Consider the following 14,577-nt stretch of genomic DNA (forward strand, 5'->3'; position numbering starts at 1 on the left):
GTAGATTTAAACTAAACGCTTCTCACCCCTGTAATAGTTGTAAAAGTCAGAGTAGCTGAGTAAAGCTGAGTTTTTGTTGGCAGGTGATCTGAAGATGGTTAAAGTTTAAGGATGAGGTCATAGAAACTGCTAAAAAAATGTGAAGTTGTTCAACAGGTTTATTTCTTTTTATATGTCACTGAGTTCCTGTGGAGGAGTTTAGAGGTGGAGGGGTGGAGGGGTGGAGGGTTGGAGGGTTGGAGGGGTGGAGGGGTTTAGAGGTGGAGGGGTGGAGGAGTGGAGGGGTGGAGGGGTGGAGGGGTTTAGAGGTGGAGGGGTGGAGGAGTGGAGGGGTGGAGGGTTGGAGGGTTGGAGGGGTCTAGTCCAGGCAGAGGGAGGGTTTTCCTGGAGTTAAAGTCAGAGTCCTTCTTGTTTTCGTCTTGGACCTGTTTGTTGAGGACGTCCCCGTGAGGAGGAAGTCTCAGACGTGGCCGCTCTGAGTTCAGGTGGATGTTTGTCCTCTGCCGTCGTAATGAGGCGTTCGGGTGCAGCCTGTAATTTTTGCAGCTCTGTGTGGGAGCGTGGGCTCTGACCGGGGAATGTGCGAGGACAAAGCGTCCAGTGTCCGTCCGTCCGTCTGAAGGAGCTGGGCTGACCCCGCCGGCCCCCCTCGTGGGACGCCTGGGGCCCGAGGGGATTCCCACCCGGAGCAGCAGGGGTCCGGACCCGGTTCTGAAGCCGGATCTGAGTCTGGACGGGTTTAAGACTTCAGCAGCAGTCTGATGAGTTTATTGATCCGTTAGAGGGGCGATCAGAAACCCTCCCTCCCCCCGGCCGTCCCGTGCATTCGGCCACAGAGAAACTCATTCATTCACTGACCCCCTTAATCCCCTCCTCACCCTGCCTCACCCCCCCTCACCCACCACCCACCGGCCCAGGGGGGAGGAGGTTATTTATATGTTAATTTACCCAGCCCGACCACACAAACAGCCCCCCCCCCCCAGCAACCAGTTCAAACTGGGTTAGTGCTCCACTCCTACTGGTTTCACTCTGGCTCATACTGGAGTCATATTAGATTTTAATTTGATGTTGATTTTATTTATATTTAATTGTGGTGTTTTGTGTTGAGTTTGTGGATCTACTGGAGAAAGAGTCCTGGTTTTAATGTTTTAGAGTTTAACGTGGTGGATGAATCCAGACGTGTTGTTTTCTGTTCTCACAGCAGCAGCAGAGACACTGATATAATTTTAGTCCGGTCTAATTACAGTGTGGACCGACTGCTCATTAACTGTCTCAGCTCTGAGACGCCAGCGTCCACATGAGCTCCAGGTCCTGATGTCAGCTGATCAGCTCGCCGCTTACAGGGAAAGCGACCGGCGTGTGAAACCGGCCCAGAGGACACGTCTTACCTGCAGGGCACAGGTCAAAGGTCGTGACCCTGCAGATATCTCAGCTCCCCGTCGCTTCGGGACGGTTTAGAGTTAAAGATGCAGCAGGTTTATGTGGTGGAGGATTAAACCTGAAACCTGACACGGTGTCCTGCAGGAACCCAGATCAGTTCAGTCTGATGTTTTATCTGCTGAGGAGGAAACACAGGAAGAGCTACTGTTAGCTTAGAGGCTAGGAAGAGCTACTGTTAGCTGAGGGGCTACTGTTAGCTGAGGGGCTAGCGAGAGCTACTGTTAGCTGAGAGGCTAGGAAGAGCTACTGTTAGCTTAGAGGCTAGGAAGAGCTACTGTTAGCTGAGGGGCTACTGTTAGCTGAGGGGCTAGCGAGAGCTACTGTTAGCTGAGAGGCTAGGAAGAGCTACTGTTAGCTTAGAGGCTACTGTTAGCTGAGGGGCTAGGGAGAGCTACTGTTAGCTGAGGGGCTAGGGAGAGCTACTGTTAGCTGAGAGGCTAGGGAGAGCTACTGTTAGCTTAGAGGCTACTGTTAGCTGAGAGGCTACTGTTAGCTGAGAGGCTAGGGGGAGCTACTGTTAGCTGAGAGGCTAGGAAGAGCTACTGTTAGCTTAGAGGCTAGGAAGAGCTACTGTTAGCTGAGGGGCTAGGGAGAGCTACTGTTAGCTGAGAGGCTAGGGAGAGCTACTGTTAGCTTAGAGGCTAGGGAGAGCTACTGTTAGCTGAGGGGCTAGGAAGAGCTACTGTTAGCTTAGAGGCTACTGTTAGCTGAGAGGCTAGGAAGAGCTACTGTTAGCTGAGAGGCTAGGGAGAGCTACTGTTAGCTGAGGGGCTAGGAAGAGCTACTGTTAGCTGAGAGGCTAGGGAGAGCTACTGTTAGCTGAGAGGCTAGGGAGAGCTACTGTTAGCTTAGAGGCTACTGTTAGCTGAGAGGCTAGGAAGAGCTACTGTTAGCTGAGAGGCTAGGAAGAGCTACTGTTAGCTGAGGGGCTAGGGAGAGCTACTGTTAGCTGAGAGGCTAGGGAGAGCTACTGTTAGCTTAGAGGCTAGGGAGAGCTACTGTTAGCTGAGGGGCTAGGAAGAGCTACTGTTAGCTTAGAGGCTACTGTTAGCTGAGAGGCTAGGAAGAGCTACTGTTAGCTGAGAGGCTAGGAAGAGCTACTGTTAGCTGGGAGGCTAGGAAGAGCTACTGTTAGCTGAGAGGCTAGGAGGAGCTACTGTTAGCTGAGAGGCTAGGAAGAGCTACTGTTAGCTTAGAGGCTACTGTTAGCTGAGGGGCTACTGTTAGCTGAGAGGCTAGGAAGAGCTACTGTTAGCTTAGAGGCTACTGTTAGCTTAGAGGCTACTGTTAGCTGAGAGGCTACTGTTAGCTGAGAGTCTTTTGCGTAGGTTTATCTGGAGTGTCTCTGTGGAGAACTGATTCTGCCGGGCCAATCAGATTCTGAACATTTTGGAGGAAGTGCAACTTTTTATAGATAAAAATCAAATGTTTGTAAGAAGAAAATAACCCAGAGGCTCCGCCCTCTAAACACCGGCACATGAAGGACTTGTTGTTTCATCATGTCATCAGAGTGAAGTCGTTTCCTCTCTCGTCTCGTTTCGTTCTGATCTCTGACTGACTTCATCTGTGGATCTGCTGCATTCCTGTCTGCTCTCCACCTGTCAGCCCCGCCACAATAAAACCACACATCCTACCCTTACCCCCCCCTTCACAGTAAAAGCCTGCAGACAAACTGGATTCACTCCATAAATTCCTCCTGTGAATCACCTCTGAGCCGGTGAAAGGCCACGTCTGTCGTCTCAGCAGTTAGAGTTGTTATTATAGTTATTACAGCTTTAAATGTTTAATCAGACTCAACTATGATATGTCTCTGTCTCTTTGTTTTCTCTTTAAGTCCTCATCATTTAGTCATTTATTTAATTGTTATTTTAACTAAATAAAACATTTAAACTGTGAACATCTGCCAGATATTTACTGTTTCTGCTTTTACTCTTAAAAATTAAAAGTTTTAAATGTAAAAATCATCTTTATAATTAAATACAGGCTGTAAAAATACATAATATAAATATAAATAACTAAAGCCTCTCATGCTGGGTGGCTGCTGTTGAGAGTTAAATTATATTAAACCATTAAAAGTCTAAATGATAACGAGCAGGTGATGATGAAAGGGTTAAAGTGCAGGCTGAGTTCCTGGGCTGGGCTTTTATTGTGAAGGTGCGGCGGAAGTGCGCGTGGAGCCGCTCAGACTGAATGAGAGTTGACTCTCTGAGGACATGACTGAAAGTTGTTCTCATGGACTTTCCGGGTGAGTCTCTGTTTATCTCTTTTATCTCTAAACGTATCGATCAGCTGATCAGGCTTCCGGTGACCGGGGACCGGCCGCTGCTCCTCCCGGTGGCCGCCTCTCAGCGCTCCGTCCCCGGATTCACCGCGGGCTGCGGAACGCGTGAAGTCGGTGAAGCGTCTCCGGGGAAACCTGCGGCTCTAGTCCCGGGATGAGTCCGGAGAGTCTCAGTCCCTCGCGCCGTCATCAGATACCCGGATTAAAACACGATGAGGTTTAATTTATAAAATGAAAAAAATCTTAATTAGATTAAATGTTCAGACTCGTTCCCTCTGGTCCTGATGGGAGGTTAAGATGCGTTCAGGTTCATGGAGACAGGTCGTTCATCTGAGCATCAGACCTGATAAATGAGTAAGGAGTAGAGGTGGTGGTAACCATGGTAACCTTTACTAATCAACATCAGGTGAGGGACAGAAACATGGAGGTGGGAAAACAAGATGAACCAAGATGGATCTGATGTTCCACTGCAGTAGAACCTCTTAGTCAGTAGAACCTCTTAGTCAGTAGAACCTCTTAGTCAGTAGAACCTCCCGTCTGTCTGATCTCGTCCTGATTTAAAGCTCCGTAACGTCTCATTAAAACCTCACTGCTAATAATTCTCCCTGTTACCATGGAGACCAGATAACAGGATGTGATCAGATCTGATCACTGTAAAACTTTATTGATAAAGTCCACATCTACTGGAAATAGAACAGAAGAAGAAGAAGGAGGAGGAAGATGATGAGGAGGAGATGTAGACGTAGTTCTTCCATCTGTCTTTGTTGTTGGTTGTGGTTGGTGAGCAGACAGCAGGGGGCGCTGACGGCAGCTGACGTCAGCCGTTGTTGGTTGGTGAGCAGACAGCAGGGGGCGCTAACAGCAGCTAACGTCAGCTAACGTCAGCTAACGTCAGCTGTTGTTGGTTGGTGAGCAGACAGCAGGGGGCGCTAACAGCAGCTAACGTCAGCTAACGTCAGCTAACGTCAGCTGTTGTTGGTTGGTGAGCAGACAGCAGGGGGCGCTAACAGCAGCTAACGTCAGCTAACGTCAGCTGTTGTTGGTTGTGGTTGGTGAGCAGACAGCAGGGGGCGCTAACGTCAGCTGTTGTTGGTTGGTGAGCAGACAGCAGGGGGCGCTAACAGCAGCTAACGTCAGCTAACGTCAGCTAACGTCAGCTGTTGTTGGTTGCGGTTGGTGAGCAGACAGCAGGGGGCGCTAACGTCAGCTGTTGTCAGCTGTTGTCAGCTGTTGTCAGTGTGTCATGTTGTAGTTGTTGTTGTTCTCCTCTAATGAATTCAGAGGAATGTGGAGTGAGAGGAGGCGACCCAGATTCTCTGAATGTTTGAGATGAAAACACTTTTCTTCTTCTTCTTCACATTTAATGGAGACGTGACGTCAACAACTACAGGATGAACATGAAGGAGTTAACAACAATCTAATCGATCCAGTCTGAGTGATCCACATCAGTCTGATTGATCCAGACCAGACTAATCAATCCAGACCAGTGTAATTGATCTGGTCTGATCGATCCATTCCAGTCTAATCAATTAAGACCAGACTAATCGATCCTGTCCAGACTGATTGTTCCAGACCAGACTAATTGTTCCAGACCAGACTAATCGATCCTGTCCAGACTAATCGATCCAGACCAGACTAATCGATCCTGTCCAGACTGATCGTTCCAGACCAGACTAATTGTTCCAGACCAGACTAATCGATCCTGTCCAGACTGATCGTTCCAGACCAGACTAATCGATCATGTCCAGACTGATCATTCCAGACCAGACTAATCGATCCTGTCCAGACTGATCGTTCCAGACCAGACTAATTGTTCCAGACCAGACTGATTGTTCCAGACCAGTCTAATTGTACCAGACCAGGTTAATCGATCCAGACCAGGTTAATCGATCCAGACCAGGTTAATCGATCCCGACTCATCCAGCTGAAGCCATCTCTGACAGCAGGGTTCCAGGTGTGTCAGGTGTGTCGGGTTCCCAGCATTCCTCCCTCTGCTTTCCGATGACATCACATCCTCTCATTTATTACACTGCTCCGTGTTAGAGCTCCGCCCACATTCAGACAGGGGAGAGACTCACCTGACGGGGAGACTAGAGAAAGAACAACAATAAATGTCCTTTTACCAACAACTGTAATTGAAGGATTAACTTAAATAACAGATTCCTCTTCAACCTTCATTTAACTCGCTGCTCTGCAGAGAAAACATTCAGCTTGTCGTTGATTGTGTCTGTAACTCCCAGGCTTTTATTTTAAGTCGCACTGAATAGATTTATTAAATGTAAATGTTTTTATTACTCTTCAGGTGTTAGAGTTTTTTTTATCCAACTTGTTAACCTTTAAAAACAACCACAGTGTTTGAGGTTTTTAATATTTCTGAGTTCATTGAGTTCATTCTGACTGCAGTCTGGAGGATCAGTGGTTAGAAGAAGACGTCCTCTTTACTTTCCTCAGAGCTATATTTAGTTTATAGAAGCATTCTGAAACAGTCACAGAGTTCAGACAAATCAAAGTCTCCTTATGTTGTCGTGGGGATGCTAACACGACTTAGCAGAACTCAGACATGTAGAAGTTTATTCAAGTACCTGGTAGATTTATGTCGTTAAGAGGTCTGGAGCTTCTGGAGCAACATGCCGACACTTAAAGTCCCACTAACGTTCCTCCTTAGCTGCTCACAACGACGTTTAGCCGTAAAGCTAACGAGCTGGAACACTCAGAAACCTCAGTGATCTAATCACAAGTGACCAGCTTTAAGTACTGGTGTGATCCATAAACACGACTTACGTAGATCATGGTTCTGAAACAACAGTAGCATTGTTGCTGCTGTTGATGGTTCTGATCCAGCGGTAGGTAGAGATCCATTAGAGACAGCAGCTGCTACAATATTCTACTGACCACATGATGGCGCTGCTGATTTACAGACACACAAACTGAGATCAGATCTCAAGTGCTGGCTGGGGACGCATGTGGAGACACATTTAGATTAAGACCAGGTGGGTGGACAGGTGAGACCAGGAGAGACCAGGATGTTAATGAAGTCAGAGTCTGATGTTAAACGTCTTCGTAAACATCCTGTAAACTCCTCTTCACCGTCCAGGTTGTTCTTGTTAAACCTGATTCCTTCCTTTAAACAACGAGCGTTTGATTCTCTCTGTGACATTGACTGATGGATGAGTAACGTCCTCTCAGATGTATTTTCAGCAGCGTTTTCCCTCGAGTCTTTCCAGGAAGCTCGATACCTACACACTGACACCTGATGTTCAGCCTCCGGTCTGAACATGAACCTCCTCAGAAACTCTTAAACTCCAGACAAACACACTTTACATTTCAGAGGCCGGTCCTGATTTATTTTACATCTGAAAGTTTGACGCTCTTTTTCTTTGTCCAACTTCCTGTTTTAACCTCCGGTCACTGTTGCCGTATTTTACTCGTGAGAGAAAAGTTTGTGGCAAACTGAGATTATTGACGAGAAGAAACGTGTCCACAAAGCGTCCACCAGAGCAGAAAGACACTGTCTTGGGTCAAAGTAACGGCGCCACCGGTTCAGACTGAATATCTGCTGAATGAACTGAGTCCGTGAAGGTCACGGTGGTGAATCCACCGAAACAATTGATCGAGGCAAGACTCCTCCAAATCAATATCTCGTTAGCAGGAGGAGGAGGAGGAGGAGGAGGAGGAGGAGGGTGAAAACATGACTGAAGATCACAGAGCAGATGGTTGTTGGTTTGATTCCTTGTTGTTTTTGCTTTTGAAATAGTTGTGAAAATAGCCACGTTACAACTAATAGGAAATAAAAATGGCCGCTGTAGCTGGAGTTGAGTCATGATAGCTGACATGTTCAGAAATAGATGGTGAGTTAATATATAATATATATAATATATTTAACTTGGTGAAAAACGTTGACTTTAATCCTTTTCTGTGTGTCTTTGCGTGTTCTACATTAGCTACCCGCTTGTTAGCTTGGTAGCCATTAGCTTTGTTGGCTCCTAACAGCGGATTACAAGTTAGTATATTATGATTTAGTCGTACGGAGTTTTTATTTTATAATTATGTCTGAGCAAAACTTTGATATTTACTTATCCTTTCATTGTGTCTGTACATTGCTAACTAATGCTAGCTGCTTGTTAGCTTGCTAGCTTCTAGCCTCGGTTGCTTCTAGATGCCAATGATAGACGGTATGAAGATGGAACTGCTCCTCTAAAGTGAAGCCAAATCAAGTACAGCTCCCCCTGGTGTCTGGCTGCAGTATAGGTCATAAGCTCCGCCCCTTCCATGTTAGTGGGCGGGACTTGGGCCAAACTAAAACACTAAAATACACGTCAAATAGATTTTTGGTTTCAGTGATTTTAGGTCGTTAATCTAATGTTGATGAATGTTCAAGTGACAAGTTTTTGGTTAAGTTTAGTTTTAGTTTGTCCAATGAGAGGAAGTGGAGTCCATGTTTATATACGGTCTATGCTGCCAACAGTTGTCACGATCATGAGCCCGGCCGCCATCTTTGACTGTTGCTGCTAGCTAGCTGTGTAGCTAACTACCCTAATAGATAGCTTATGCTCTTAGCCGTAACGTTAGCATTAAAATACCATGACTACTTTACTGACAGCAGCTTAAACAGGTGGTCATGTGGTCCAGGACCACTAACGAGGTTCGACTGTAGCCTGATTGAGTATTGTGTTGGTTTGCAGCCCCTGGTCTAATTATAACCTTTACCCTGAAACCAGGTCTAAAAAAAACACAGTCAGGAAGTTGTGGAGATGTCCCCACAAGGTTAGTAAATCAGGAAGACACACAGTTAATAGCCGGAGCCCCCAGAGTTGTGTCCCACATCAGTCGACGGAGGAGAAACTTATTTGGTAATTATCCTCAGAGCGCAGCGATAAATGCAGCTCTGGAGGAAGAGGAGGAGAAGAAGAGAGGAAGGGAGGGAGGGAGGAGGAGGGGGGAGGGAGGAGGGGGTTATAACTGAGCTGCTGCAAAGAGAGAGAGAGAGGAAAGAAGGAAGACACTGGAGAGACAGAACAGTGCAGCTGGATTGATTGAATAAATGCGGTAAAACCTCAGAGAGAGAGAGAGAGGTTTAGAATTACTGCTGAGTGGAGAGAGAGAGAGAGATGATGGTGAAGGAGGAGGATGCGGTGCTGAGGAGGGAGAGGCAGGTCGGTGGGTGAGGGAGGGAGGAGGAGGAGGAGGAGGAGGAGGAGGAGGAGGAGAATCCAAAGTGGAGGATGTTGGAAGACGGACGTTTGCAGCTTAACCTCATTGGCTGACAGGTGGCGGCTGCTTCGGCCAATCCCGTCTGACTCTGTGTGTGTCCTCTCCTCCTCAGATGATGGGGAACAGCTGTGATCGAGGTACCGTCTCCCTCTCTCCCCCCTCTCCCCCTCTCTCTCTCTCTCTGTGTATGTTTCTGTCCATGTCATGTGACCGACCTGTCAGACCTGGCTTCCTGCCGCATGTTGCCTCAACTTTTGTCTCGGCAGCGGCGGCGGCGGTGGAGAGCAGCGTCGATGGCATCGCCTGGACCATCGCTGCTGCTGCTGCTGCTGCTGCTGCTGCTGCTGCTCCTGCTCCGTGTCCATCTCTAGGGGTGTGTTTGTTTTCGGGGAGGGAGGGAGGGAGGGAGGGAGTGGGGAGGGGGAGTGCATGAAAGTTTGTCTCCGGCTTCCTGGCAGCGCTGCATGCATGCAGCCAGCGTCCTCCTGCAGCTGGAACTTGATCCAGCACTTTGTGAAAGCTGATAAATGCTGACTGCTGCTGCATGCTGCGTTCACTGTCCCTCCGTCACGGTCAGCTGGATGCTTCCTGTTGCAGGAGGCAGCACGTCTCTGCACGTCTCTACACGTCTCTATACGTCTCTGCATGTCCTCATGTCACGTGAACGTCATGTTGGTTCAGTATAGTCTGGGGTTTTGGTGGTAGTTCTGAGATCTGAGCGGTTCTCGTCCTCCAGACTCTCAGCTCAGCTTCATGTTCACGTCTTCACGCTCGGTTTGTGGAGGTTTTGGAAAAGTCAGGGACGGTCTCAGAAGTCTTTAAAATGTCCCGAGTGACATTTACAAAATGTTTTTCAGTGTTGTGACTGTCTGAAGCTGTTGGGGGACGTCCCATCTGAGACCAGAGTGACACTGATTCATCCTGTATTTAACTGTATTGTTGCTGCTAGCGCTGTAGCTAAGGAACTAGCTAATTAACCTCCTATGAGTCTGGTCAGATATATATATTATACTACCTTATGTATTGACTGATATATGTTTACAGTTCTTTATACTTTTATATTTACTATATTTACATTCTCTTTGTGTTTTAGTGACTAAAGTTATATAAATCATTTCATGTCGTAAACTTAATGATTGAGTACGGGACCAGTAAACTTTGAAACTTGATGTGAGTGTTAAAATATTTGCAGCTCAGCGCAGGTTTAGCTGGAGCGCTAACGAGCCACATGCTAGCAGTACCTAGCCGCTAGTGTTGTTAGCCTGTTAGCGTCCTGTCCTGTGTTTATTGGAAGTCTGTCAGAGGTTACGTCCTGGAGACGCTCCACTGATCGATGGCTGATTGTCTTGTTGTTGTGACTGATGAAGACGACCAGCTGCTTGGTCTGTCCTCCATCCAGACGTCCTCCACGTGTCCCAACGTCCTCATCCGTCCTCCATCATCCAGTCTGGAAGCTCAGAGGCTGTCGATGATGACGATGATGATGCATTGGTTGATCTAACGTCTCTGTCTCTGTCTCTGTCTCTACAGAAGTGTCTTCGGAGCGTTCTCCGAGGAGGAGGAGTATTTCTGGTTTGGGGAGTTCAGAGAAAAGCGTCGCCGTCGACAATCCAAACTCGTCTCCTTTCAAAGTGCCGGTGAGTGAAAGACGTGACCTTCGACTCTTTGATGTTTTTTTTGTGACGTCCTCGGTCGTCTCTGGTCGTCTCTGGTCGTCTCTGGTCGTCTCTGGTCCGTGACTTTTTATTTTACAAATTAAATGAACGTAGAGGAAGTGCTGATCGGCTACTTCCTCTTCTCTTCTACCCTGAAATAGACGACGCAGCAGTCACGTTCTGAGAAATTAACTCTGAAGAAAAACAGTTACAGACAAAACCAGTAAAATTATCACAGGACGTAGAAGACAGACGTCTGTCCCCATGTCCCACCTCCATCTTGGCCTGTTGAGGAGATCACAAGATGGCCGCCCCCATCCCTGTTATATTCCAGCGTCGTATGTTTGTCAGATCACAGAGTTATATTCAGAGTTATATAATGGACAGACTTCTTAAAGGACAGTCTGTGTTTCTAAGGACTTAGATGTGATTGGACGGTTGACTCCAGAAGAAAGAGACACTCTCAGGACGATGAGGTTTGGTTGAACATAAGCGCTGTGAAGCTGAAGAGTAACTTCAGACTGAGTTTGTGTTGAAGCTTCTCTGACGGCTCTGAGGAGTATTTTTAGTTTCCGTCTTCACAGTCACAGTAAAGACAAGCAGAGAGCATGCTGGGAAATAAAGCCGTGACAGGAAACATGAAAACATCCAGGACGTCCTGCAGGCGTTGGACGTGGTCCTCCAGAGTCTGCGGCAGGACGGATCATGTCCTGATACCTTTAATTGGAGCCAATGAGCCTGGGGGGAGGCAGGACGGGGGAGGAGGGATGGGGGAGGCAGGACGGGGGAGGAGGGACGGGGGAGGAGGGACGGGGGGAGGAGGGACGGGGGAGGAGGGATGGGGGAGGAGGGAGACGGCGATGTGTTTGAGGTTATTAATATCTCAGGAAATGAGGCCGCTCACTTCCAGCGCTTTAGTCAAGACAGACGATCTGATCAGAGTTTGATCGATATCAGCCGAGTCATCATCAGATCAGCTGACGGCGATGACGACGTCGTGTCTCATCATGAACACCACGTGTCCTTTAAGGCTGGACGGCCCGGGTCAGTCCAGACCACGTTTGACATCAGAATGTGATTAAATATTCTTTACATCAAACATTCAGAAGACAGATGTTGGATTGTAAATGACTTTCTGTCAGGTATTAAATAGTTCACCCTCCTCTCACTCTGATGTCTCTTTGTGTTTTTGTCTTTCAGGGGTTTTTCAGTAAACGTCTCAAAGGCTCCATCAAGAGGACGAAGAGTCAGACCAAGCTAGACAGAAACACCAGCTTCAGACTGCCGTCGCTACGACCCGCCGACGCCGACAGGTGTGTGATGATACCTGAAAACAACCGTGACTAGAACTGGACCGAGAGTTTAGAGAAATACCACAAAGAACACACACGTTCTACACTTCAACCATTTTATTTGTCCTGGACATCATCACGTTCTACCGTTCTGCACACTGAGATTTCCTCCATGTTGTTCACACATGGAACCAGTCACCAAGGCATGCTACATATCAATGCTAAGCTTTTGTTTAGTACAGAGGGAAGGTATGTATGAGATTGAAGCCCAGGGTTCAGATTCTGTCAGGCAAGTCACCATGTGGTGAATAGTTGATCGGAACGTAGTTTTTCTGTAGGGAAACAAGGGATGTTAGATATTGTTGTAAAGCTCCCTCTGTAGTACCACCATGAGTCCACTAGATGGAGGCAAAGGACCATGGATGAAACGAAGGGGATCAGATTCTGTCAGTCCAGTCACCATGTGGTGTGTAGTTGATGTAGAATCATGTGGATAGACTCTAAAGACCAGACAAGGTGATAAAAACAACATCAGTTGAATTAGTTTACTGTTGTTTTTGGATTTGATGAAATATTCAGAGGGAAGGAGAACAGAGACGTGAGGCTAACTGGTTAGCTCCGGCTATTCTTGATATCAATTGAAAGACTACCTGGTTCAGTCCAGTCCAGACTCTGTGGGACGTCCTGGACCAGCCAGTCTGATCCATGGAGGCTCCACCTCTCAACCTGAAGCAGGACAGAACACCTTCAGAGTCTGGAGGTCGTAATGATATGGCTGACTAGTGTTGTATATATTCATGAAGGAATTAAGGATGTGGTGTCCTCCTCGTCTTCCTCCTTCCATTAACCCCCCCCCCCCTCCCCCCCCGTCTTCCCAGCACTGATTAGTGTCTTCTTTCCTGGAAGACGTCTCTCTCTGCTTCACTCTGTTGAGGTTTTGATGGTTTAATGAAGAGAACGTTTCCTGATCTAATAACAGTAATAAAAGTCTGAGCAGCTGTGTCTGTATTCCTGGACAGCTGTTGACCAGTTACATAATGAAGTCGGCTTTAATCTGAATGTGAAGCTCATTCACGTCGTTGGACAGGAAGCAGTAAACATCTGATCTCAGAGAGAATCGACCGGTTCACGTCAGTAAACGTTCACGTCGCTGGTTCCCTGACGTCGTCCTCTAACACGGCATCTGTCACTGATGCTGCTACAGCTTTATACAGTCAGCTGATCAGACGGGAGGATAATACAAACACAGGCTTTCTGTCAGTCAGTCGGCTCTGAGCTCTGACTCCTGATGGACGGGTCGTCTTCGCTGCTACGAAGAGCTCGGAAAGCTCAGCTGGCCACAACGCTGAGGTTCAGGTAGGACTCGTGTTTTTATGAAGCTGGAGGAGCTGGAGTGTCCTGGATCAGTCTGGTCTCACCTGGTCTCACCTGGTCTCACCTGTCCATCCACCTGGTCTTAATATAAATGTGTCTCCACATGCGTCCCCAGCCAGCACTTGAGATCTGATCTCAGTTTGTGTGTCTGTAAATCAGCAGCGCCATCATGTGGTCAGTAGAATATTGTAGCAGCTGCTGTCTCTAATGGATCTCTACCTACCGCTGGATCAGAACCATCAACAGCTGCTGGTTGACTTGGAGACATGATCCAGATGTTGGAACAAGATGGAAAGACTCTCACATGTTAAGATCTGATTTATTTATGAGGAAGGAAGGAAGGAGGGAAGGAAGAGAGGGAGCAGAGGAAAGAAGAAGGAAGCTTCCACCCTCAGAGTAATGTCACAGCTGATCAGTTTGGTTTGAACTAAGAGTTTCATCTTCATTCAGATATTTTCTACATGTCAGAGGTTTTATTTCAGCCCCAGATCTGATTGGTCGATGTGTTTACAGCTGTCGATCAAAACCAGCCTGGTGTCTGGTCTCTAATCCTGGTTTATATAACTCATCCTTCACAGCAGGAGGATTAAACATGAACCGCTCTGAGAGAGATTCATCTACAGCTGAATCATTATCCTGACGTTCATTAAGAACATGATTCAGTTTAACAGGAGACGTTTAGATGTTTAGATGTTTGGAGGCGTTCTTAAAGCTCCAGCTGTAACTTCAGAAAACAAACCAGGTGTAGATCAGCTCGTCTCTCTTTAGGACCAAATATATAAATCTGAAGTAAAACCAGTTTCTTCTTCTCCTGTGGATTAATCTGCAGCTTACCACCTCCTCCTCCTCCTCTTCCTCCTCCTCCTCCTCTTCATCCTCCTCTTCATCCTCCTCTTCCTCTTCCTCCTCCTCTTCCTCCTCCTCTTCCTCCTCTTCCTCCTCCTTCTCCTCCTCTTCATCCTCCTCCTCCTCCTCGTTAACCTCCCTCCTGAGACTGGTCTGTAGTTAGACACCTGCCTTGCTCCTCACCTGCGTCACGTTGTGCTGCCTAGCGCCAGCTCTCCTGGCAGAGGTTGTTGTCATGGAAACACTCCCGCTGGGCCCCCGCCCCCCCCCTCCTCGCCGCCACCATTGGCCGTCCCAGGACTTTTGTTTTTTAGCGCCCGCCGGACTGCCGGGAAGCCTCGATAAAAAATAAAAAATAAAATCTGTGCGTTGTCGTACGGAGCGCTTCCTGCTTCCTGCTTCCTGCCTTCTACCGGAGGGGTCGAGGTGGGAGGACGGCGGGAGCAGAGGGGGGGAGTCGAGGAGAGGGATGCTCTGG

At 47.7% G+C, this 14,577-nt stretch overlaps 1 protein-coding gene across 5 annotated transcripts in view; it reads left to right on the plus strand.

Annotated features, from left to right (window-relative positions):
• rasal2 (RAS protein activator like 2) overlaps positions 1-14,577 on the plus strand; it is a 48,245-nt gene that overhangs the window by 23,362 nt on the left and 10,306 nt on the right. For 3 of the 5 annotated variants that reach the window (XM_084546919.1, XM_084546917.1, XM_084546918.1), the window contains exons 4-5: positions 10,463-10,569; positions 11,788-11,900. In XM_084546919.1, the coding sequence (XP_084403045.1) occupies positions 10,463-10,569; positions 11,788-11,900 (220 nt within the window). Of the gene's footprint in view, positions 1-3,668; positions 3,686-8,938; positions 9,070-10,462; positions 10,570-11,787; positions 11,901-14,577 lie in introns of those variants that run through there. The other 2 variants (XM_084546921.1, XM_084546920.1) reach the window with 2 other exon arrangements.

Source organism: Chelon labrosus (genome assembly GCF_963514085.1).
Source record: "Chelon labrosus genome assembly, chromosome: 6".
Lineage (NCBI taxonomy): Eukaryota > Metazoa > Chordata > Actinopteri > Mugiliformes > Mugilidae > Chelon > Chelon labrosus.